The following is a 25,316-nucleotide window of genomic DNA, read 5'->3' on the forward strand; positions in this document are numbered from 1 at the left end:
ACTGATTTTATGTATTGATTTGAAATACTAATTATTTAAATGTATTATTAAGTTTCTGGTAGTAAAGTCTAACTTATGATAAGTTAGCTTTCTTTACAGAGTAAACTTAACCAGGTTATTTCCTGCAGATATGTTTTAAAATGAACAGTGTCTTTTCCTGAGAAAATGGACTAGCTGGGGCTTGATGGATAAGCAAAAATCTGAAGGATTGGCATAACTGTCAGCAGCTACCAGCTATGCAGATCCGTTTCATTTTTTTGGAGAAGCTCTTCAAACTGATTTATCTAGTCTTGTATTAAAGGGAAGACAATGAATCTGGTTAAGAGAGAACGAATAGAAGTTTCATGTGTTGTGACATGATACTTAATGGAGAAATTGAATTTCATTACTCATCTCTGGCTTTAGTTGGATTTGTTTCAGATTGGGGTAGCACTACTCTAGAATGGGTATTGCTGAAATAATTTAAGGGATGTGTTAGTAAGGTGTGAGTCATAGAAATAAATATGTGTTGCAGTATACAAGGAGAAATTGCACCTTAGCTTTAAGATTCCAGTGTAATCTGTAAAGTTAATTTTAGGAGGTTGTCAATGGAGTTCTCATGTTAGGCAACTCAATGTTTGCTTTGTTAAGAGTATCTTATCTTTTGATCGCTTTGAATCTTTTTCTCTTGTTGTAAAAGATAATTTTTTATACTTGTCTTATGAACTCTGGGGTGATTATACTTTTGTTGTAGTGACTAACTAAAGAATAGAAATTTAGTTAAGTTTTTGTATTTTGATGGCCTTTTCAGGAATTGATTAATTTGGGTTTTTTTTTTTTTATTGGTTTGTAGAATCAAGTTTAAAAAATTTTTTATTATAGATTTAATACACTTGTAAACTTTTAAACTTTTTCAGCTATGCAATATATAAGATGAATTCACTTATTTTCTTGTGTTTTCTTGAAGTACTTTATACATTTTCTTAAGTTGTCTGGATGTCTTTATTTGATCTGAATGATCAAGCCTTTCCTCTGCTGATTTGAAATAATTTATAATAAACTAAATAAAAAAAATCAGTTTGGATCTATTTTAGATTTTGAGTTCCATTATTCTCTCTTCATTTATTTCATTGCACTGCAATATATTATGTTTCTCTAATTGCTAGACTATTATGCCCTGTCTCATAGAATTCTGTGAATGTGTACATAAAGAATACATGCTCTAGGATTTTAGGAGGAGGAGAACTATCTGTAGGCATGGTCTTTGAGCTGGAAGAGTAGATCTCACTGACACTCAGGTTCTGTTTTTATGCACTGTTTTTGTTTTTAAAGTTGTGATGTCTTTATTTAGTTGGCTGTGTTGGGTCTTTGTTGCTGCGTGCTGGCTTTCTCTAGCTTAGGGCTGGGACTATCCTCGAGTTGTGGCTCTCTTGTGGAGAAAGGTTTCTAGGGCGTGCGGGTTTCAGTAGGTGTGGTCCTCAGCCTTAGTTTCCCCATAGCATGTGGAATCTTCCTGGACCAGGGATTGAACTTGTGTTCGTTCCCTGCATTGGCAGGTGGATTCTTAACTGCTGGACCAGCAGGGAAGCCCTATGCTCTGTTTTGTAGATGCTGTAGAGGTACTTACTCACCTAGATCATAAATTCATTTAAAGTCAGTGAATCTATTTGTCCAATACTGCTAAGCGTCTTGTGTTCTCCATTCCAAGTTTTAAATTTAAGTGGAGAATAAAGTGAGCAAAATCTGTAAATAAAATATTAGCCATATAATAATTAAAATGTGTTTTATAGGACTGACAGTGCCCCCTTTTTTACCCTTACTCTGAATTAATAACTTTCCCATTTCATTAAGAAAATAGTAGCATCAGGAGAATAATTTACGCAAACTTATACACTCTATCTACCTCTTTGCCTGTGCCTATATATTCCCTAGATGTCTGTGCTTTCATCTAAGGCCAGTCTCTTTACTTGCACACAAATTCTTTCTCTCTTGCCATTTGAAAACGTTGTCCCTCACCGCTCTCTCTTCTGCCTCATCAGGCTTTCCCCTTCTACTGGATCATCTTTATCACTTCATTAGCCTGCTGTAATTTCTTCTGCCTGTACAAACCAAACTCCCAAGCTCATATTCCCCTCCAGCTTCCATTGCATTTTTCTTTATTACTTCACAGGAAATCTCCAAAGAGTCGTTCTCGTCTCCCGGAGTTCTCACTTTTCAATTCCTTTCAGTCAGGTTTTGATGATCACCACTCTATTGTTTTGGTCAAAGTTACCACTGATGTCTCTGTTGCTAAAATCCGATAGTCAGTTTCTAGTTTTTATTGTACTTTATTTACTAACACCATTTAACAAAGTTGTTTACTCTCTCCTTCTTGATATACTTTATTCATTTAGCAACCAGGGTGACATTCTCCTAATTTTCTTTTTGTTTTATTCTCAATTGTCCAGGGGCTCTGTCTTGAGACCTGGGCTCTGTTTATACTGAATCCCTTGGTGATTTTTTTTCTCTAAGCCATAGTCCTTCCAATTGCATATAAGAAACTACATGATTTTGTTCATTGTCCTCTGCCCCTTTCAAATGATCTCTTCAACCTCATCTTTTACTACATTTCCTCCTGTACATTAAACTTGTCTTTATTGTTCTTGCTCAACTGTTTGTCAGGCATGTTCCTGTCTCATGTACTGTATATAAATTGCTGGACTGTGTTTTAGTTGAATGTTAGCTTTATTAAGGGCAGGGGTTGTGGCCTTTTGTACTGATGTTTATTCAGAATGTCTTAGAAAACAGTGTTACACATAATTGATGATAAAATAACTATACAAAGTGAAATAATTGTTGTGGAAGATGGTAGTTGAAAAGATACTTTCATTGTAATGATTTGAGAAGTGTTTTGAGGGATTAGTGAAGATTTGATAAAAGGAACAAGGCAAAACTTTTTGGGTTTGATACTAGGAAGGGGAGGGGAAATTGGACTTTGTAGAAAGTCACTCCTTTTGGTTACCTGATTTAGAGTCTGTCGTGGCTTTTTACTGCTAGTTTTGTCTTACTTAGTTGACTGCTAACCTTCTGTGTCTGGCTATAGTTTATAATTCTCAAAATCATATATAGAACTCCCAGACAAAAACTTACTCCTGTATTCTTGAACTTGACATATAATTTCATAGTTTACAGATTTCTTCCAAGCTGGAAGCATTGGTGTTGTCTTAGAGTCTTTCCTAACTTTCACCATCCTCTAATCTCCATTGACTTAATTCACTCTATCAGATCTAGTTAGCCTTTTGAAATAGTCATTTAAATTGGTTTCCTTGCACCTGTGTTAACCTATCCTTTGGATTTTAAATTTTGATTTGTAACTTATTTGTAGAAGTCTTAATTGATTCATATCTACCTAGTTGCTTTTGATAGTTTCTATTTTTTACTCATTCCCCGGTTTCCTCTTAGTTACTTTATGTGTGTAGGTTGTAATCTATATATAGTGATTCAGGTATCTTAAACTTTTAGGGATGTGATTCCTTAGTTTATTTCTGTTGCCTCTTGCTCATGGGGGCTTATCTCATGTTCTGTCATTTTGTGTTGTGGGCTCTTATCTGAATGACAGTATTTGGGAATCTTGCGCTTCCTGGCTTGAGGGAGCAATCCAGCGAAGAAGATGTACATTCATTTTTGTCACATGCACTTTGGGTACCACCAGCTTGGGACCGCTTAAATATTTTGTCTTGGCATTTCTAAGATCGTGTAAGTAGTTTGGACTTTAGCTCTATATAAGAAGAGACCCCTGAAGTCAAGTCAGAATTGGGACCAAAAGTCAGGACTCTTGACTTCATTTTAGTGCTTCATTGTATTGCTGTTCATCAATCTGAAAATTTATTTTTGTTCAGGATATATCTGGGATATGACATGCATACTTTTTTTGAAGGTTAGTGGCAGACAACACAGTGTGGGCTTCACTGGTGGGTCAGACAGTAAAGAATCCACCTGCAATGCAGGAGACCTGGGTTCGATCCCTGGGTTGGATAGATCCCCTGGAGGAGAGCATGGCAACCCACTCCAGTATTCTTGCCTGGAGAATCCCCATGGACAGAAGAGCCTGGCGGGCTACAGTCTGTGGGGTCAATCTTAAATTTTACTAAGAAGGGGTTGAAAACACTGTAGGTAACTTGTGTTGTGGAAAGGAAATCTGATCGAACGCTGCTGGCCGTGAGTGTACTTTTTGAGCACTGTGTGGTACTTGCACACACAGACTGTTTTCCTCAGAAGTATTCACCTGTATGTTAGAGGGACTCCCTGGCCGCTAAGGCGGTGGGGAAGCTGCCTGCGGTGCTCGAGACCCCAGCTGGACCCCTGGGTCGGGAAGATTCCCCAGAGGAGGAAATGGCAGCCCACTCCAGTGTTCTTGCCTGGAGAATCCCGTGGACAGAGGAGCCCGGCGGGCTGTGGTCCATGGGGTTGCAAAGAGTCTGACACGACTGAGTGATGTTTTCACTTCACTTCAATTCACTTCACTTGTACATTAAAAAAACAACATAAGATGTTATTGTGGATATAAAGGAAGGGAAACGTGGTATAATAGTGGCATGTTTGGAATACAGACTGTTCAGATTCAGCGTGATGAGGTTGCACACAGATTTTTTAACATGAAATCTGTTTTTACTAAGAATCTGTGATAAGGGCTTTCAGCTACTTATAGTAATATTATAACTGTGTTGTACACTGAACAAAGCTCTTGTAGAGTACTCTTGGTGCTTGTATATCTTAAAGCTGTATTCATTTAGTTGTTTAGACATTGTGGATTTATACCGGAATTTTTATGTAATTAAGTATTCCTGGGTTGAAAACTACCTTTGCCTTAACTCTTTCTTTGCTCTTTACGAATGTGCTTCCTCATATGTTCCTTGGTGTACATCAGTGGGGGAAAAATGACTTAGTTTGTTCTGAGTTTAGTCTTGAATTTTTGTTACATTTTTCTTATTGGTTCTTTCGAGTCACCTCAGTTGACAGTTGAAGGACACAGAATTTATAAGATTTGGGTTTTTTGTCGTTTGTTGTAAATGTTCTTTTAGCTTAAAGAAGATGATGTCAGAGTCAAGAGTAATTACAATACTGTGGTAGTAAGAAAAGAGATTTCAAAATTTTTACATTTACTTGAAATTCAATAGTTTACCTATTAAACTGCTTCCATTTTTCCTTGCAGTATGTAAGGAACAATTCTTTTAAAATTTATGTTTATCTAAACTTTTAAAAGTGTAATATTGTGCATTTAGGGTAATTGCTTAAATTTGTTTTAATGTAGAAAAGTTTTAAAAATGTGAAGAATGAACTATATGTTAAAAATATTTGTAATTTTAGTCTAAGAAAGGAATAATTCTCATTTTTCTGTAGTTTGCGACTACATATTTAATTGTGCTCTACATAAATAATTTTCAGCTGTTTTTGTTATACAATGTTTTTTACAACCTTACACTGTTTATTTCAGATGTTTAAATGTGATGTGTCTGTAGATGTCCCACACTTAAATCTCATTGACTTATCATTATAGACAGTGGGACCTTCATTATGCATATAGTTTTATCTTTTTTGATTAACTAGTTCTCTTCAACTTTTTAAAAATAAAATCAAGGAGCAATTATATGAAATCTTAGTTTTCACATTATTTATTATATTAATATAAACAGATTGTTAAGCCTTTTGAGAAATTTACAAAATTTAAACTCAGTGGTACAGCTCAATTTTTGTATGAACAAACCTAAGATATAGGAAGGCAAGTGAATAGAATCGTAAAACTGTCTGATTAGCATTCATAATATATACTCAGATGAAACACAGGAGATATATATATCCATTCTGTAAACTTTTGGGGGAGAGGTTTGGGAGTAGGGCAGACCAGGGATGAAAACTTTGGTCTGTTATTCTAGGGCAGGTTTCTTTAACCTGGAATCCATGCATATCTTTCAGGGAGTCCAGAAATGTTCTGAATGTACACTTTAGTGTATGCTTTTTTGTTTGAGAGAGAGACTGGTATCTTTCATAAATTTCTTGAAAGATTTATGTCCAAATAAAAGATAAAGTGACTGGTTTGGACTTGATTTCTTATGATCCCATGGATAGCTCACTCTGGTTCACTTGACAGAGGCATCTCTACTACCATTAGCTGTTAATTACATTAAAATTGTGTTCTATTAAGGTTTAAGGTGTGATTAAGTTAAAGGGTCCTTAACATTACAAAGAGAATGTGATAATATGGAAGAAATTAGCATTGGTGACTTTTGCTATCATCTCATAATCTGAGCCTCTGCTTGTCTGCATGTTTTTCTATTAATAACAAATGTACATTGAATTGATACTATGGACTTAGATAGTATGGACTTTGACACTTGATTCCTGTCATCTTGAGTTAAATTAATTCTGTCTCAACTTCTTCTCCATCCCGTTTCTTTCACTTTTTTGTTGGTCACCCCCGCCCCACTACTTCCTTTAAAAATCTTTCTGTCTTTCATGTTTTCCCTGTATTCTGCTGAATTTCATTCCCAGTTCCTTCTTGCCACCTTTCCTCCTGCTTTGTATTACTCTTCTACCTATAGGTATAATGTAAAACTGGAGTACAGAATGAAGCAGGGAAAAGGCTAATAGAGTTTTGCCAAGAGAATGCACTGAGCATAGCAAACACCCTCTTTTAACAACACAAGAGAACTCTACACATGGACATCACCAGATGGTCAGTACCAAAATCAGATTGATTATGTTCTTTGCAGCCAAAGATGGAGAAGCTCTATACAGTCAGCAAAAACAAGACTGGGAGCTGACTGTGGCATAGATCATGAACTCCTTATTGTCAAATTCAGACTGAAATTGAAGAAAGTAGGGAAAACCACTAGACCATGCAAATATGATGTAAATCAAATCCCTTATGACTATACAGTGGAAGTGAGAAATAGATTTAAGGGACTAGATCTGATAGAGTTCCTGAAGAACTATGGACGGAGGTTTGTGACACTGAACAGGAGACAGGGATCAAGACCATCCCCAAGTAAAGGAAATGCCAAAAAGCAAAGTGGCGGTCTGAGGAGGCCTTACAAATAGCTGTGAAAAGAAGGGAAGTGAAAAGCAAAGAAGAAAAGGAAAGACACCCATTTGAATGTAGAGTTCCAAAGAATAGCAAGGAGAGATAAGAAAGCCTTAGTGATCAGTGCAAAGAAATAGAGGAAAACAATAGAATGGGAAAGACTAGAGATCTCTTCAAGAAAATCAGAGATACCAAGGGAACATTTCATGCAAAGATGGTCACAATAAAGGACAGAAATGGTAAGGACATAACAGAAGCAGAAGAGGTGGCAAGAATACCCAGAAGAACTGTACAAAAATGATCTTCACAACGCAGATAATCACAATGGTGGGATCACTCACCTAGAGCCAGACATCCTGGAATGTGAATGTCTAGTGGGCCTTAGGAAGCATCACTACAAACAAAGCTAGTGGAGGTGATGGAATTCCAGTTGAGCTATTTCAAATCCTAAAAGACGATGCTGTGAAAGTGCTGCACTCAATATGCCAACAAATTTGGAAAACTCAACAGTGGCCCCAGGATTTCATTCCAATCCTGAAGAAAGGCAATGCCAAAGAATGCTCAAACTACCACACAACTGTACTCATCTCACATGCTATCAAAGTAATGCTCAAAATTCTCCAAGTAAGGCCTCAACAATACATGAACCATGAACTTTCAGATGTTCAGGCTGGTTTTAGAACAGGCAAAGGAAACAGAGATCAAATTGCCAACATCTTCTGGATCATTGAAAAAGCAAGAGAGTTCCAGAAAAACATCTATTTCTGCTTTATTGACTATGCCAAAGCCTTTGACTGTGTGGATCACAATAAACTGTGGAAAATTCTGAAAGAGACGGGAATACCAGACCACCTCACCTGCCTGTTGAGAAATCTGTATGCAGGTCAGGAAGCAACAGTTAGAACTGGACATGGAACAACAGACTGGTTCCAGATAGGAAAAGGAGTATGTCAGTGCTGTATATTGTCACCCTCCTTCTTTAACTTATATGCAGAGTACATCATGAGAAATGCTGGGCTAGATGAAGCACAAGCTGGAATCAAGATTGCCCTGAGAAATATCAATAACCTCAGATATGCAGATAACACCACCCTTATGGCAGAAAGTGAAGAGGAACTAAAGAGCCTCTTGATGAAAGTGGAAGAGGAGAGTGAAAAAGTTGGCTTAAAGATCAGCATTCGGAAAACTAAGATCATGGCATCTGGTCCCATCACTTCATGGCAAATAGATGGGGAAATAGTGGAAACAGTGAGAGACTTTATGTTTTTGGGCTCCAGAATTTCTGCAGATGGTGACTGCAGCCACCATGAAATTAAAAGATGCTTATTCCTTGGAAGGAAAGTTAGGACCAACCTAGAAAGCATATTAAAAAGTAGAGACATTACTTTGCCAACAAAGGTCCATCTAGTCAAGGCTATGTTTTTTTCCAGTAGTCATGTATGGATGTCAGAGTTGGACCATAAAGAAAGCTGAGCACTGAAGAATTGATGCTTTTGAGCTGTGGTGTTGGAGAAGACTCTTGAGAGTCCCTTGGACTGCAAGGAGATCCAACCAGTTCATCCTAAAGGAGATCAGTCATGAGTGTTCATTGGAAGGACTGATGTTGAAGCTGAAACTGCAATATTTGGCCACCTGATGTGAAGAACTGACTCATTTGAAAAGACCCTGATATTAAGAGGGGGTTCCATGGTGTAATGGTGAAAAGACCCTGATATTGGGAAAGATTGAAGACACGAGGAGAAGGGTACGACAGAGGATGAGATGGTTGGATGGCATCACTGACTCAATGAACATGAGTTTGAGTAAACTCTGGGAGTTGGTGATGGACAGGGAGACCTGGCGTGCTGCAGTCCATGGGGTAGCAAAGAGTCAGACATGACTGAGGTACTGAACTGAACTGAGGTATATTAATCAGTACTGTAGTTCTTATTCATTTTGGTATTTTTAAACAAGGAGTTGAAAACTTTATGAGTTCCTCTTGAACTAACAAAATTTAAAGTATTAAGACAAGTGAGACTGTACCCATGATTATTGCACAGTTCTTTAATTTACATATTCATCTTAGCGACTTATTATTATACATGAGATATTTTGATCCTGCAAGTAAAATTATGGTTTTGATTATTCAGTATTTAATTGAATTGAATAGTCTCAGTATTTACAGTTTTAACAGCAATATTTTATTGAGTTTATACTTGCTAATTCAACCCATTCTGATGTTGTGTATTTAGTCTCAGCTTTTCTTATTATATGTAGTATTGCCCTGAACATCTTTACATATGCTTTTCTTTGTACATATCTTGGAATAAAGTATCAGGAATATTGGATTAAAGCAATGCAGACATTTTCTTGACTTTAAATTTGCCTTGGTGTTTTGGTTGGACTCCTCCTAGATGCAGAAAGAGAGCTCAAATGAAGGGGCATTGAATTGTATGAAGGGAATCGCCTGAAAATCTAAAGACTGAAATCATGATTCCTCCAGCCTTGTATGAGACCTAGAAAAGGGAGCTAGAAAAATCATCAGGAATCTGTGTTTCAGAGTTTCTGTGGTTTCGTGGCCTCTCTTCTCTGAAGGTTTGCTTCTTTATCTGCTTCATCATAGATTTTGTCTCCTAAGAAAGACCTAGGCTGCATGGACTGGAGCTTGCTATTCATCAGAGACCTTCTGACTTTGATTTGACGTTTTTCCAGCATTTTGACTACTGCTCAGTGTCTTAACCTCTTTTCTTTCCTCAGAGCAAAAATCCATAGAGTTCTAACTCATTGTTTTGTCCTTTTTCTCCCCTAACCTAACCCTCAGCCACGTTGAACAGGCTTTGTAGCCTGTGGATGATAATATTAAACAAAATCCAAACATAAAACATCTTTTAAAAATAATTTTTGGTTGACCAGTGACACTTAGGCATAATAAAATTTGTCTAATAAATAAAATATTTTGGATATTTCATTAATTATTAGAGAAAAGCAATTCTATATAAGTTTCTTTTTAGTATTTTGTTAGCCTGTGATTCACTCTCCCCTTCATCTTGTTATATATTTCTCTTAGTAGTCCAGGGTTATATTAATATCATTTAAATTTTGCTTATTGACTAAATTATTGCAATAGGATGGGATTACCCATTTTGTTTTTGAAGTATAACTTTTTTGCAGTAATTGGTACCTTGGAAAAAAATCAAGAGAAGCAACTTATTTGTAGTTTATTTTATTGCCAAATGACATATCCTAAACATTTTGATTTTACATTATTTCTGTGTTCTTGATGGATCCCACCATATCATGAGGCAACGGTTAGCTGGAATAAAGGTGCTCACAGATGAGTGAAGGCGTGAACTCCCTTTATTTTCTTTGCCGTTAAGAGTGTGTACTTTCAATGACTATCTAGGGTGTTGTTAATAGTTAATGCCTCTTTATTTCCATATATAGTATTTTCATGAACATTGTACAGTAAGAGAAAAACTAAATACTAATAGTATCAAAAGTGGATATTTCGGAGAAAAATGAATGGCTACTTTTTTTCTGTCAGAATCGTTTCACATGCTTGAAAAATAGGAGAATGTCTTACATTCTTAGCTACCAGATTTTTTTTTACAGTATACAGTATATTTGAACTGTAAAGTAATCAAGTGTATGATTTAAAAAACTAACCTGTTTAGATTGGTAGATCAGGTTAAATCTGAATACCTCTTGAAAGAACAGAGGTTTTGTGTGTTTAATTTTTATAAGACTGACCCAAGTTTTTGTTTTTTCTTTTTTCCCCACATTTAGGTTTTATAGGATCACATTAACAAAAGCACCATGGAGTTTTATGAGTCAACATATTTTATTGTTCTTATTCCTTCAGTGGTTATTACAGTAATTTTCCTCTTCTTCTGGCTTTTCATGAAAGAAACATTATATGATGAAGTTCTTGCAAAACAGAAAAGAGAACAAAAGCTTATTCCTACCAAAACCGATAAAAAGAAGGCAGAAAAGAAAAAGAATAAAAAGAAAGAAATCCAAAATGGAAACCTCCATGAATCCGATTCTGAGAGTGTACCCCGGGACTTTAAATTATCTGATGCCTTGGCTGTAGAAGATGAGCAAGTTGTACCTGTTCCATTGAGTGTGGTTGAAAGTCCAAGTAGCGTTAGAGAAAGAAAGAAGAAGGAAAAGAAACACAAGCCTGTACTAGAAGAGCAGGTCACCAAAGAAAGTGATGTATCAAAGATTCCATGCAAAAAAGTAGAACCTGTCCCAGTTACTAAACAGCCGACTCCCCCCTCGGAAGCAGCTGCCTCAAAGAAGAAACCAGGGCAAAAGAAGTCTAAAAATGAAAGCGGTATTGTAATCTATTAAACTTTATTGCATGGTTATATTTAATAACTTAATAGAGTTTGAAGTTCAGATACTTTAAGTGTGCACACATACTAAATATTGAGTTTGAAATCGAGATCATTATCCTTTTCACTATTTGTTTTCATTAAATGCTGATAGAGTTAGTATTGATCATAAAACAGCATTTAAAGCTAAATTTCACATTACACATACGGAAAAGACCTTAAGTGGAAATATATAAAATGTGTTTTACTAAAACCACTAAAGACCTATAAATATCAGTAGTTAGAAGCTTTTACATTTATTTCAACCAATACTTTCTAATCAGTGTGGTAAGAATTAAAGATGAAAAGAGAAATCAGGTATCATTTTCATCCTTGATTGATTTACTTTGCAAACATTTATCATACATCTGTTTTGTGTTAGTCACTATATAGGTGCTAGGACTAGAGATAAAGAGTGCATTTTCCAGGTAGTCACATGCAAACTGTATACACAAGCCGAAATATGTTATTATAATATAAAAAGTTCAGTATAATGGGCTAGATATGTCTCAGTCAGTATAGGAGTACTAAAGTGGGTTACTTAGAGCATGTAATACCTAAAATTATTCTGAAGTGTTGAATAAATATTAGCTAGTTTTTCTTGGTGAATAGGGTGTTCTAAGGAGAAGGGTTAACAGATGCAAAGGAAAGGACATGAGAACTGGTGTGCTGATAGGTGAAACTGAATTGTTTGCTCTGTGTGAAAGGACTTGTATTTGCCATTAAGTTGTTTTTGTATCTTAACTTGTGGAGTATTAAGTTACTGTTATATTGGATTTTAAATATTTACTTGCCAGCTATGTCAAGCATGGTACTAGAGAAATAAGAGTAAAGGGGAGAGGAGAACATTTGAGCCAATAATGAAATATGACTTACGTAAGAAAAGTACAAAGTATAGCGGTAGTATAGAAGCCAAAACAACTAGTACATATGGGATCCGTGGGTCAAAAGCTTTACAGAGGAGGCAGTTCCTGAACTGGGTCTTGCAAAATGAGTCAATTTATCAAGGAACTAGTGGGATTTTATTCCCCATTGGCAGAAGATCATGCATAAAGGAATAAAGGTGCAAGAATGCAGTGTGTTGTTGTACCCTGAAGTGGGAGGTAGGGAATGATAGGAAGCAAAATTGAAAAGGTAATGGAGTGGGTAGATTATGATGATTTTTGTATAAAGAGCTAAATAGGTGGGATGTTATAATTTGGCCATTGTTGAGGATTTTCAAACAGGTTAGTTTCCATTGACAGATTTACATTTTAGAAAGGTATTTTTGGCAGAACTTGGGAAAATAAGTTTCATAGGGCAGTGTTTGATGTAGGCAGACTTGTTAAGAGAGTATTGTTTTCCACAGTTAAGCTGAAGGACTGAACTGTGGTAGTGACAGAAGAAGTTGAAAGGAGATTAGAGAGATCTGCAAAGCAAAAATGACATGGCTAACCTTATTGGATAGGATATGGCAGATAAAAAGGAGAAAGCAGGATTAAAGATGATTTCCAAGTTCTAAGTTAGGTCAGGGTTGGCAAACTGCAACCTGTGAGCCAGATCTGGCCTGTTGCTCATTTTTTATAGCTCATGAGCCAAGAATGGTTTTTATGTTTCAAATAGGTTAAAAATAAAAGAAGAGTAATATTGTGTTAAATGTGGAAATGATATGAAATTGAAACCTCTGTGTCATAAATCAAGTTTTTCTTTAATGCAACAACACTCATGTGTTAACGTCTGTTTGTGGCTGGCTCTCACAATGCAACAGCAGGTGAATAGTTGTGATAAAGTCTAAGTGGCCCACAAAACCTTTACTGTCTGTTCATACCTTTATAGGAAAGATTAACCAACCTTTTACTGGTAGATGTTGATAGCACTAAGAGGCAATACTGGGGAGACTGGATGTGTACGGAGAGGAGAATGGTTTCAGTTTGTGTTTCTGGTGGTGCCTGTGGGGGCTATTCACATAGGGAGCAATTCAGGATGCAGTAGGAAATTTAGGTACAGAGGCATAAAGCTAGAATACAGATTCAGAAGCCTTAAACACGAAGGTAGTAGTTGATGTCATGGTTGTAGAGAAGATTATTCAAGGAAGGTATTTAAAATGAGAACACAACCCTGAAAAATACTAGATATAATGTATTCCGTAGGAACAGCTTACAAAGAGGACTGCAAAGGAATATTCCAAGTGTAAGAAAAGAATTCTCATGGGAGTTGAATTTTAAATTTTATTTATTTTATTGTGGTAAAATAAGTATATAAAAATTTTTACCATTCTAACCATTTTTAAGTGTATAGTTCTATGGCATAAGTACCCTCACATTCTTGAACAGTCATCACCACCAACCATCTCAAGAACTTTTCATCTTTCCCAACTAAAATTCTGTACCCATTAAGCACTAATTTCCCACTCTTCCCTCTCCTTAGTTCTTGGCAAGCAACATTCTACTTTCTGTGTCTATGAATTTGACTGCTCTAGGTACTACATATAAGGGAAATCATACAATGATTGTCCTTTTGTGACTGGCTTATTTTACTTAGCCTAATGGAGAGGAGAGAAATTTAAGGAGGTAGAGACCAATAGTTTGAAATGCTGAATAGAAGTTAAGTAAGGATTAAGGGATATTACTGATAGAATCAGATGTTTGGGACACTAGGGACCTGAGTAAAATTTTTTATGGATATAATGGAAGAGATAAAAATCAGGTTGCAATTAGTTGAGAAATGATTGGTAGAAAAGAAAGTACAGACTGTTCTTTTGTCAATATAAGAAGGAAATGGGTGTGGGAGGCTAGGGATTACAGTGGCGGGAAGGGTCTTATTTTTTAAGATAAGAGATTTGACAATGCCTATAAGCTGAGTAGGGTTAGGAGTGGCTGAGAAATGGGATATAAAAGGAGCAAGTACTAGAAATCCTGATGAAGTTAAAGAGCAGGTGTAGCAGAGCAAGAAAGCTAGAATGATAAGTGAGAATTGTATATCAGAGTTTAAAATGTTGGTGGTAAAGCATTCTGGGAAGTATTCATTAATAAATTTTTTTCTGTTGTGTTCATTGTTTGGTACTATGATTTTTCATTTATTTTTAATAAAGATGATCAGGATAAAAAGGTGGAATCTCTTGCGGCACCTTCAAAAAAGCAAGAATCATTACCTCTGCATCAAGAGACTAAACAAGAAAGTGGATCAGGAAAGAAGAAAGTTTCATCAAAGAAGCAGAAGACTGAAAATGGTGAAACATGTAGATACGTATTTTATAGCTACTAATTCCAGAGAAGTCTACTAGGACAAGGACCCTAGAGACTTCACATGCTCCTTAGTTCTCAGCTTAATGTGTATACTAACAGTTTTAGTACTAATACAAGTCCAGGGTGCTTTGACAGATGGGCAGGGTATAAATTTGTGGTTAAAAACTTTAATCTGAAATTTAAACAAGACAAAGCATTTATAAATATTTTCATTCTTAAGTGAGTTTTGAAAATAATGTGAATAGCATACAAGCTCCATAGCAGAAATGTTTTCCTGAAATATATGTACTTTTAATATCATATAAAGATCATACTTGAGAACACTATCTAGATGTATCATTACCCTGCATTCCTAATCATTAAATGTAATGTGCAGGTATATATGAGAAGCATCCAGTTAAAAGTGATGGAGCAATTTTTATTCTCAGTTGTCCACAAGGTATCTTAGCTATGAAATTTATGTAGATTAAATAGTAACTTTTATAATATTGAGCTGTGATAGGAACCTGTGCTAGAAAATAATAAAATTGGAAAGGGAAAAGGTGAATTCTGTTATTTGCATTAAAATTATGGTATATCAAGTGATCAGGAATAGAAAAAAAATCACTTGATATTTGATAATATCAAGTATTTATTACAGATTTTAAATAAAAGAACTGTATGTGCCTCCAAGTTTTTTTTTTCTTTTTTTTTTTAAAGTAGGGATATAGAGAGATTCCAAGGGCGTGGAAATGTGTGTCTCTAACCAACAGATATCAGAACAGTATTTAAACTCTTACAGTTCTTCACATTAAAGCTAGAAACAAAGTAAGAAAACTTCCTCCCTTCACTTTTAATGTTGTTTTGGAAGTTTTAACTAGTGTAGTAAGATGTGCCTTGTAAATTAAAGGCTTAATTATTAGAAATGAGAAGATATCTGCAAGGAACAATGGCTATTTTTGTATCTAGCAAGTAAAAAAATCAGTTAAGAATTATCAGTTGGAATAAGAGGTCAGTAAAGTACCAACATACATAGAAATTAATAGTTTTCCTTGAGCACTAGTTAAATGTGAATGTATTCTTAGTTAAATCAGAAGAAACATGAGATCGAACCAAAACATATAAGAATGTGTAAGAAGAAATTTTCAGATATTGTTAGAAGAGATGTGTGATACACTTTAGATAACCTAAGTGATATGCTGTAAAATAATACTGAATGGATATTTCTTAATTAGAAGAGTGTTTGACTTGGTAAAAAGGATAAATAGGAATTTGAAGTCAAATTGAACTGGTAATAGAGATTTGAAAATAACTGCATTTATCATGAAACTTAATTGTGCTTACATATTATTTTATTACTCCATTATAAAAAACCTTGTGTGATTATGATTTGTAACTTAAATTGCAGTTTTGGTAGATGAACCCCTTATTCATGCAACAACTTACATTCCTCTGATGGATAATGCTGATTCAAATCCTGTGGTGGATAAGAGAGAGGTTATTGATCTGATTAAACCTGACCAAGTAGAAGTAATCCAGAAAACAGGGGCTAAGAAACTGAAGATTGAAACTGACAAAGGTAATGTATACAGAGTGCAGCAACCTGCTGTATTGAAAACACATATTTTTGAGTTCTTATGGAATGAGTGCTTTTTCTCATAGAATCAGTGAATTCCAAAAGGCTAATAGAGTCTTTGTGGTAAAGGATTTATTGGTAGTTTTCTAATGCAGTCCTCTCAGTTTTATAGAGCTGGAATTGGACTTTGACTTGCCTAAAGTCTCGTAGCTGTTTTGCTGTCTGACAATCTTTTCCCTCCTTTTATTGTCTCAGTTTTCTGTGTTAATTCACAGAAAACTATTACTATTTTGGCCCACGTGGCTTGTGGGATTTTAGTTCCCTGACCAGGGACTGAACCTAGACCCACGACAGAGAAAGTGCTGAGGCTTAATAGCTGGACTGCTAGGGAACTCCCTATTATTATTTTTTTAATAGGTTTTTTTTTTTTTTTTTTGAGCAGTTTTAAGTTCATAGCAAAATTGAGTGGAAAATACAGAGTTCCTATATACCCCTTGTTACCATACATGCCAACAACTGCCTTTTTAAACTTATGATATAGCTGAAATATTAGAAGCTCTGGGCTCCTTTGGGTCTAACAGGTTACTGTTGCTTTTTTGGAAACGCAGGTGTTGTCTAATATAAGAGCCCTAGGGGAACTAAAGTGAGGTATTTGGTGCATGGATTTTTAGAATGTCAGGATTGCTTTTATATAGTTGATTTTTGTAAAATAAGACTTTTTGTCAATTGTCTCATTTTTTTGTCTGTAAAATTTGGCTCATATGTTGTGAGTATTACAGTTAAATAAGAAAATTTGTGAACATATTTCGTATAGATGGTAGCATACTAGACATTCGAGTGCTTTTTTTTCCTGTGGCACTTTACTACTCTGCAGTTTGACTGCAAACCTCTATGTATTATATACGTCTTTGTGTGTGCCTGTGGGTGCATGTGCGCTCAGTCGCATCTGACTCTTTGCAAGCCCGTAGACTGTAGCCTGCCAGGCTCCTCTGTCTGTGGAATTTTCCAGGCAAGAATACTGGAACAGGCTGCCATTTCCTACTCCAGGGGATCTTCTTCACTCAGGGATCAAACCTGAGTCCCTTTGTCTCCTGCATTGGCAGGTGGATTCTTTACCACTGTACCTGGGAAGCTTATATACATAATATATGTGGTAAGCAAGAAGGTCTTACTGTTTAGTTCAGGAAACTATATTCAGTATCCCATGATAAACCATAATGGAAAAGAATCTAGAAAAGAGTCTGTATATATAACTGAATCACTTTGCTGTACGGCAGAAATTAGCATAACATTGTAAATTAACTATATACTTCAAAGAAAAAACATGGATATTCTGCAGTTTGAGCAAATTTTTAGTTAACTATTCCATATTAAAGATGATAAGCACTTTTTTCTCTCTTAACTAGAGCATTTATTGTTGTTTGACCTGAAATGTAAGTCTGTTTCTCTGGGTTATTGACTTTCTGGGTCAAGAATTCTTGGTGCTTTACCTTTGCTGTCGTATCACATATCTTTTAAATGTTAGTTTCTTTCTTCTTTTTTTTTTTTCTCTTTTAAGAAAATGCTGAAGTAAAATTTAGAGATTTTCTTCTGTCCTTGAAGACCATGATGTTTTCTGAAGAAGAGGCCCTTTGTGTTGTAGACTTGCTCAAGGAAAAGTCTGGCGTGATACAGGATGCTTTAAAGAAGGTAAGCATAGTTTTGATTATGAGCCTATTTGAGAGTAGTGATTAGAAGTTCACAAGCAATACTTCTGCTAGAGCAGTAAATTATAATCTACTCCCATTTTATACTCCAGTAACACTTAGTCACATTTAAAAGTTCTGGAATGCCTTCAGAAGTTATTTCATGTATCCACACTAATCAAATTACCTATTTAGTTCAGACAGCTATCCGAGTCATCCGAGGTTTGACCAAGATGAATTGCTTGTAATAAGTAAGATGATTGATATAACTTTAAAGTCATTTGGCACATGGCTAAGTTGTACCTTGCTTTGTTTCGAATGTAAATACTGAAAGCAAGATCAGGTGATTTGTGGATAACTTATGGAATGTTTTTATGATTGAAGATAGCACCATTCAGAGCATCTGAGAATCTTTTTCTTTGTGTGTGTGTGTGTGTGTGTGTGTGTGTGTGTGAGATATTACTTTTTTAAAGTAAATGCTTTGAATGATAAAATCATTGCTATGACTGACTAAAACTTGAAAAAAATCCATGAAGCTGCTATTTAAATTATATCATGTGTACTATGGCATATTGCAGAAGATGACAAGTTTTTAAGTGTTACTTGTGTGAGATAAGATGACATAGTATCTGGTGTTCAGTATTAGATAGTGGGCTTAACCATTTTTAGGGCTTCCTTGGTGACTCAGACAGTGAAGTCTGCCTGTAGTGTGAGAGACCTGGGTTTGATCCCTGGGTTGAGAAGATCCCCTGGAGAAGCAAATGGCAACTCACTCCAGTATTCTTGCCTGAAAAGTCCCATGAACGAGGAACCTGGTGGGCTACAGTCCATGGGATCGGAAAGAGTTGAACACAACTGAGCAAATAAAACTTTTTTTTTTTAGGCACACATACTCCTAACACTTTTCTGCTTTAAAATGTTTAGTGGCTTCCATTTTTTCTTAAAGACCACCCTAGTTGAAACCATCACTTCTCTTTTGATTACCGTCAGTATTCTCCTAGTTGTTGTTTCTGTATTCCCTTGTAGCCTTCTGATCTATTTTTTCTATACAGGTCCAAAGTGACTTCTGAGGGGTGAATCAGGTTATATTGTTCACTGCTTTAAAAACATTTTTGGATGCCTTTCTCTTTGTACTTAAAACATAATCTAGATTCCTTCAAAGGCCTATGTCTGTCTATCTCTGTAGCCTTATCTCATGATATTTTCCTCATCCTCTCATTAAAGCATACCAAATGTTCTCTTCTGTCTGGATTGTCATAAAACCCCTAAGCCCTTACCCCCAAACTTCTTCAGTTGGTTAATTCCTCCTTCAGTTTTCCATTTAAATATCATTTCCTCATTTAAGGCTAATTTGAATTCCTAGTCTAAATTATTCTCCCTCATAGACTTTCTCATAACCATCTAAATTTTTTTGTCATAGCATTTGTGATGACATTATGTCTGTCCATATTTCCAAGTATCTGTTGACAGTGTTTTACAAATCTGTGGCATTTTATAATGTAGTATGCTTATTAGTCTCCATGTGGTGCCAGCAATGGTTCAAGGATCCTCAGAATAAGTGTGATAACTGTATGACTTTCTATCCAAAGTCAGATAATTCTCTTGCAAGGAACTTTCTTGCAAGTGTGTATCTTAATATATCTTTAAAGAGTTCTTAGAGGTTTGAGAAAATCTCCTAGCAGGGAAGAACCTCCAGCTGAAGTTAGTTACTAACTGTTTGAAATTACTCCTTTTTAAAATTAATTGGTTCAGGTGTTTCTCTTTTGGCTAAAGTTGTGGTTGGTGGTTTATGGGTGCAAGAATAGTCATTTTATTGCTTGGGACAGCTTTGAACTCTAGAGATTAGTCAGACTCCCCTTGATAGCTATATTAGGCAGGCTGAGAATGAAGTTGGGAATTGTTAAAGATAATGTTTTGAAATAGAGTGAACATTTTGAAACTTCACATTTTTTCCTTTTTCTTGGAACCTTTGGCTTTCAATTAAATCTTGTTCTGACTTTCTCAGGGAGTGGTTCTATTCTTATCTTCAGGGACTTAGTGCCCTTGTAGATCCCCTGTATCAGGAAAAGACTAGGTGAATTTAATTACTCTCTTTTCATGTCATAAAAATTGAGTCTTGGTCAGACCTTTTAGTAGATTTCAAGATCCCAGATATAGGTGAATATTCACATCTAATAAAGACCACCTCAGAGAAAGGGAGAAGATAAAGGCAGGAATACAAGCATAGGTGTGGGATAGAGATAGAGGAGTTAGAGGACTTGCTGACTGATTAGATGTGGTGGCTAAAGAAGAGTCTGGAATGAATGTTTGTTTTTGTTCTGGGGTAACTGGTAAATTGTGGTGAGAATGGTTATTCATGAATACGTTGCAGAAGAAGAGAGAGCAGAGTGTTTTGAAAATTTTTAGGGAGTTGTTTTAGGCATACTTTGGAACTTTTAAGTGGTTATAATCATTTCACAGTTGAATATATATTTCTATGGAGTTGAAAATAGTTTGCATTGGGAGTAGTTTTGGAAAGTAATCAACTGTCACCAGTACATATAGGGGATGTATGTTGGTCCAGAGAGGATGTGTGGAGAGGTAAGAAAGCTCAGGAATGAACCTTGAGAAGCATCAATATTTAAAGGTCAAGGAAAGTCACCACAAAGGATACTGAGAGAAAATAACACCAGGAAACAGTGAAATCACAGATGCTTAGGAAGGGTAGACAGTTCAGAAGTGGTGGTAAAAAATCACCAGTGACATGCTTTAGAGCGATCAGGGAGAATAAGGATTGAAAAAATGGATTTGATATCCTTAGTGAAAACACTTTCATTGTACTACTAGACTATAAATAAGTGGTGGATGACTAAGGACGGTGACAGTATCCACTTTGAATAAGCATAGATGGGAAGAGGAAGACAGAGTAGAAGCTAGAGGGGTTTTACAGAGTTGTAGAGGAGATGTTCTGTGTATGTATGTACACATACATACCTATACTCTAAACATAAAACAGAAGTGTCTTATAACTTAAACACAAAGGCATTTTGTGTTTAAAAAAGTTATGACACTTCTGTTTTATGTTTAGAGCATAGGTTAAGATCCTGGGCTGTAGGGTCACATTTCCTAAGATTCACATCTATATGTTACTACTTTGAGCTTTGTGGCTTTAGATAATTTACTTAACCCCAGTGCCTCAGTTTCCCTGTTTTTAAAATGGGAATGATAATAAGGTTTTGAGAATTAAATGAGATAGTACACAATAGATGCTTAAAGTTCTAGCATAAAGTAATTGCTCAAAAATGTTAATTTCATGTGATAAATAGTAAGAAAATATTTAAAATGTATTTGATAAGTTTTAGTTGATTATTAATTTCCTCATGTTGGCCTTTAAATATACTTGCCTTCATTATGTGATTTCTTCCAATGCAAACTTATTAGCTATTTGGCTCCATGTTGTATAATAAGAGGAAGTCTATGTAAATTTTTTCCTACTTTCTCTTTTCCGTTCCTGTCCACTTTTTAAAATTATAGCATTTGTTTATAAGATACTTACATATTTAATGTTTGTTTTGTGACTGTACCTTTTATGATTGTTTCAGTCTTAATTCTACAGCTTAATGATGGGTTCAAATCTTGATATCAGTTCTTTTGTCATAAACTTCTTTATTTAATGTGACTTTGCATTGACTCTTTTATAAATATTCCCTTGGACAAAGCATGTCTTTTCAATCTGGAGAGTCAGTGTCCCTTGGGAAGAATTGAAATGGGTATTAATTAAGCATAAGTTGGATCTTCTTCGCCTGTTGTCTTTATTTTTAAATTGTTGTCTGAGGAGGCCCTACAAATAGCTGAGAAAAGCTAAAGGCAAAGGAGAAAAGGAATATACCCATTTGAATGCAGAGTTCCAAAGAATAGCAAGGAGAGATAAGAAAGCCTTTCTAATTGATCAGTGCAAAGAAATAGAAGAAAACAACAGAATGGGAAAGACTAGAGATCTCTTCAAGAAAATTAGAGATACCAAGGGAACATTTCATGCAAAGATGGTCACAATAAAGGACAGAAATGGTATGGACCTAAGAGAAGCAGAAGATATTAAGAAGAGGTGGCAAGAATACATAGAAGAACTATACAAAAAAGATCTTCATGACCCAGATAACCCATGATGGTGTGATCACTCACCTAGAGCCAGACATCCCGGAGTCCGAAGTCAGATGAACTTTAGGAAGCATCACTACGAACAAAGCTAGTGGAGGTGATGGAATTCCAGCTGAGCTATTTCAAATCCTAAAAGATGATGCTGTGAAAGTTCTGCACTCAACATGCCAGCAAATTTGGAAAACTCAACAGTGGCCACAGGACTGGAAAAGGTTAGTTTTCATTCCAATCCCAGAGAAAGGCAATGCCAAAGAATGCTCAAACTACCGCACAATTGCACTCATCTCACACACTAGTAAAGTAATGCTTAAAATTCTCCAAGCCACGCTTCAACAATACGTGAACCAAGAACTTCCAGATGTTTAAGCTAGATATAGAAAAGGCAAACGAATCAGAGATCAAATTGCCAACATCCATTGGATCATCAAAAAAAAAACAAGAGAGTTCCAGAAAAACATCTATTTCTGCTTTATTGACTACACTGAAGCCTTTCACTGTGTGGAATCACAACAAACGGGAAAATACTGCAAGAGATGGGAATACCAGACCACCTGAGCTGCCTCCTGAGAAATCTGTATGCAGGTCAGGAAGCAACAGTTAGAAGTGGACATGGAACAATGGACTGATTCCAAATTGGGAAAGGAGTACGTCAAGGCTGTATATTGTCCCCGTGCTTATTTAACTTCTATGCAGAGTATATCATGCGAAATGCCGGGCTGGAAGAAGCACAGCTGGAATCAAGATTGCTGGGAGAAATACCAATAAACTCAGGTACGCAGATGATACCACCCTTATGGCAGAAAGCAAAGAGGAACTGAAGAGCGCCTTGATGAAGGCGAAAGAGGAGAGTGAAAAAGCTGACTTAAAATCCAACATTCAAAAAACAAAGATCATGGCATACAGTCACATCACTTCATGGCAAATAGATGGGGAAACAATGGAAACAGTGACAGACTTTATTTTCTTGGGCTCCAAAATTACTGCAGATGGTGACTGCAGTCATGAAATTAAAAAATGCTTGCTCCTTGGAAGAAAAACTATAACCAATCTAGACAGCATATTAAAAAGCAGAGACATTACTTGGTCGACAAAGATCTGTCTAGTCAAAGCTATGGTTTTTCCAGTAATCATGTATAGATGTGAGAGTTGGATCATAAAGAAAGCTGAGCACCAAAGAATTGATGTTTTTGAACTGTGGTGTTGGAGAAGACTCTTGAGAGTCCCTTGGACTGCAAGGAGATCAAACCAGTCAGTCCTAAAAGAAATCAGTCCTGAATATTTTTTGGAAGGACTGATGCTGAAGCGGAAGCTCTGATACTTTGGCCACCTGAAGGGAAGTACTGACTCATTGGAAAAGACCCTGATGCTGGGAAAGTTTGAAGGCAGAAGAAGGGGACGACAGAGGATGAGATGGTTGGATGGCATCACCGACTCGATGGACCTGAATTTGAGCAAGCTTCAGGAGTTGGTGATGGACAGGGAAGCCTGGCATGCTACAGTCCATGGGGTTGCAAAGAGTCAGACACGACTGAGGGACTGAACTGGATCTTCTTTACCTGTTGTCTTTATTTTTCATATTTTGGTCATAAAAAAAGATAAAACTTTTGCTTTATTTCCACTTATTTTTATTTACTTTTCTACACTCTGAACTCTGTGTCTTATGTTTTCACCAACACATCTTTTTCTGTTTGCTGCTTCTAATTGGATTATATATCTCATATGGTGTTACTTTTATTTCTACTTTGGGTTTTTCCAACTCATATTTCATCTCATTTTGTGGTCTTATTTTTCTTCTGAATTATTTCTTGTGAGCTCTGTTCCTTCCTCTTGTTTTAAAAAATTGTTGGTATGTTAGACTTTAAAAAGTCGTGGTGACATTTTTTAATCACAGTTTTTGTCTGTTCTTGACCATCTTTTTAGAGTTATTTTTCTGCCCTTGGCATTTGGTTTTTCTTATTGCTTTCTTGCTTTTTTTCTCATATCTTACATAGACCCTGTTTTATTTCTTTTTCATTAATACACCCTTTCCAATGAGAGGTGTTTCTCTTGCATCATTTCTGTGGCTAGAGGTTGATAATGAAGGGCCAAGCCCCACAGTTCTCCTTGGGCTATGAGCCTTTCCTTCTCATATAAAAAACTTCGTTCACTACTGAGAATCTCACTGTAGAGAATCTCTCGTAACTGCCTCACTGTTTAGCTGCCCTCTTTGAATTAGGTTTATCTGTCTGATATCTTCTACATTTCTACTTCTGCTTCTTGAGACTTCCTAGTAAGAAAATTCCTGCCTTTTATCTTTGTTCTTGTGCCTGATACCAAATGGGGTATTGTTGGTTTTACCTTTCAGTGTATGCTTGTTAACTTCGGAGAGCTATGTAACCCGTGGCACCTCTGTAGTCTTGGGTATATTCTGGCAGGGTTGTTGAGCATCTGCTTTGATCTCCACTACTCTTGACAGTCTTTCTGATATTATGCTTTGACATTACAGTTGGTTGTTTTATTTTAGTTCAGTTTGCGTTAGGTTTCATGTTCCTTGTTTTGATCTTTTAGGAGGGAGAGAGTACTGTCTTGACTTTGTGTTTAGAAGTGGAAGTCTGTAATTCTTTGTAAAAATCTGTTTCTTGATTGATATGTGTCCTGTTGTATACATCAGAACATGTAATGATGTAGTGATTTTTCTAAATGATATTTCACTGACAGTGTTTGGCAGTCATTCTGTTTTATATGTAATAGTGAACTCTGCCTTGGCCTAAGAACACTTCATATCAGATAGTTCATTTTCATAATTTTCATTAACGGTTGTTAATTATTAACAATTCTGTATTGATTTCTCAATTGTAGTACAATAAAGGAGAGTTGACCGCACTTGTTCATCAACTTCAAGAAAAAGACAAGTTAGTTACTGCTCTGAAGGAAGATGCTGCTGCTATGAAAGATCGGTGTAAGCAGTTAACCCAGGTGAAGACATGTTTGTATTTGAGGGTTATACTTTCTGAATCAGAGGCAGTGAAGGATTTTAGAAATTGTTTATAATTCCTCATTTATTTGTGTAATAAATTTACACCCAGTGAAAGTAATTTTCTTTTAGAATTTAAGTGGTGGAAATACCACTATTTCATGGTATTATATCCTTTAGTCAAATTGTGAATTTAAAATAGCAGTACTTGTAGGTATACTGATTTCAGAATAATGGAAGCATCTGGACTCTGGGAGCATGTTTCAATTGTTTCTGACCTAGAATTATTCTGTAGAAGCACAAAACTCAGTGTGATCTTGTTTAAATCCAATTTGTTGGATAAATGTGAAACTCTTATATAGGTA

The 25,316-nt window shown here is 35.9% G+C and overlaps 1 protein-coding gene across 10 annotated transcripts in view; it reads left to right on the top strand.

The window, feature by feature from the left end:
• The window catches only part of KTN1 (kinectin 1), a 105,133-nt gene that overhangs the window by 18,629 nt on the left and 61,188 nt on the right, over positions 1-25,316 (top strand). For all 10 annotated transcript variants that reach the window (XM_065941870.1, XM_065941876.1, XM_065941868.1 and 7 more), the window contains exons 2-6: positions 10,805-11,357; positions 14,468-14,605; positions 16,009-16,179; positions 17,735-17,865; positions 24,837-24,953. In XM_065941870.1, the coding sequence (XP_065797942.1) occupies positions 10,835-11,357; positions 14,468-14,605; positions 16,009-16,179; positions 17,735-17,865; positions 24,837-24,953 (1,080 nt within the window). In that variant the 5' untranslated portion in view covers positions 10,805-10,834. The remainder of the gene's footprint in view (positions 1-10,804; positions 11,358-14,467; positions 14,606-16,008; positions 16,180-17,734; positions 17,866-24,836; positions 24,954-25,316) is intronic.

This window comes from Muntiacus reevesi, chromosome 7, assembly GCF_963930625.1.
Source record: "Muntiacus reevesi chromosome 7, mMunRee1.1, whole genome shotgun sequence".
In the NCBI taxonomy this organism is placed as follows: domain Eukaryota; kingdom Metazoa; phylum Chordata; class Mammalia; order Artiodactyla; family Cervidae; genus Muntiacus; species Muntiacus reevesi.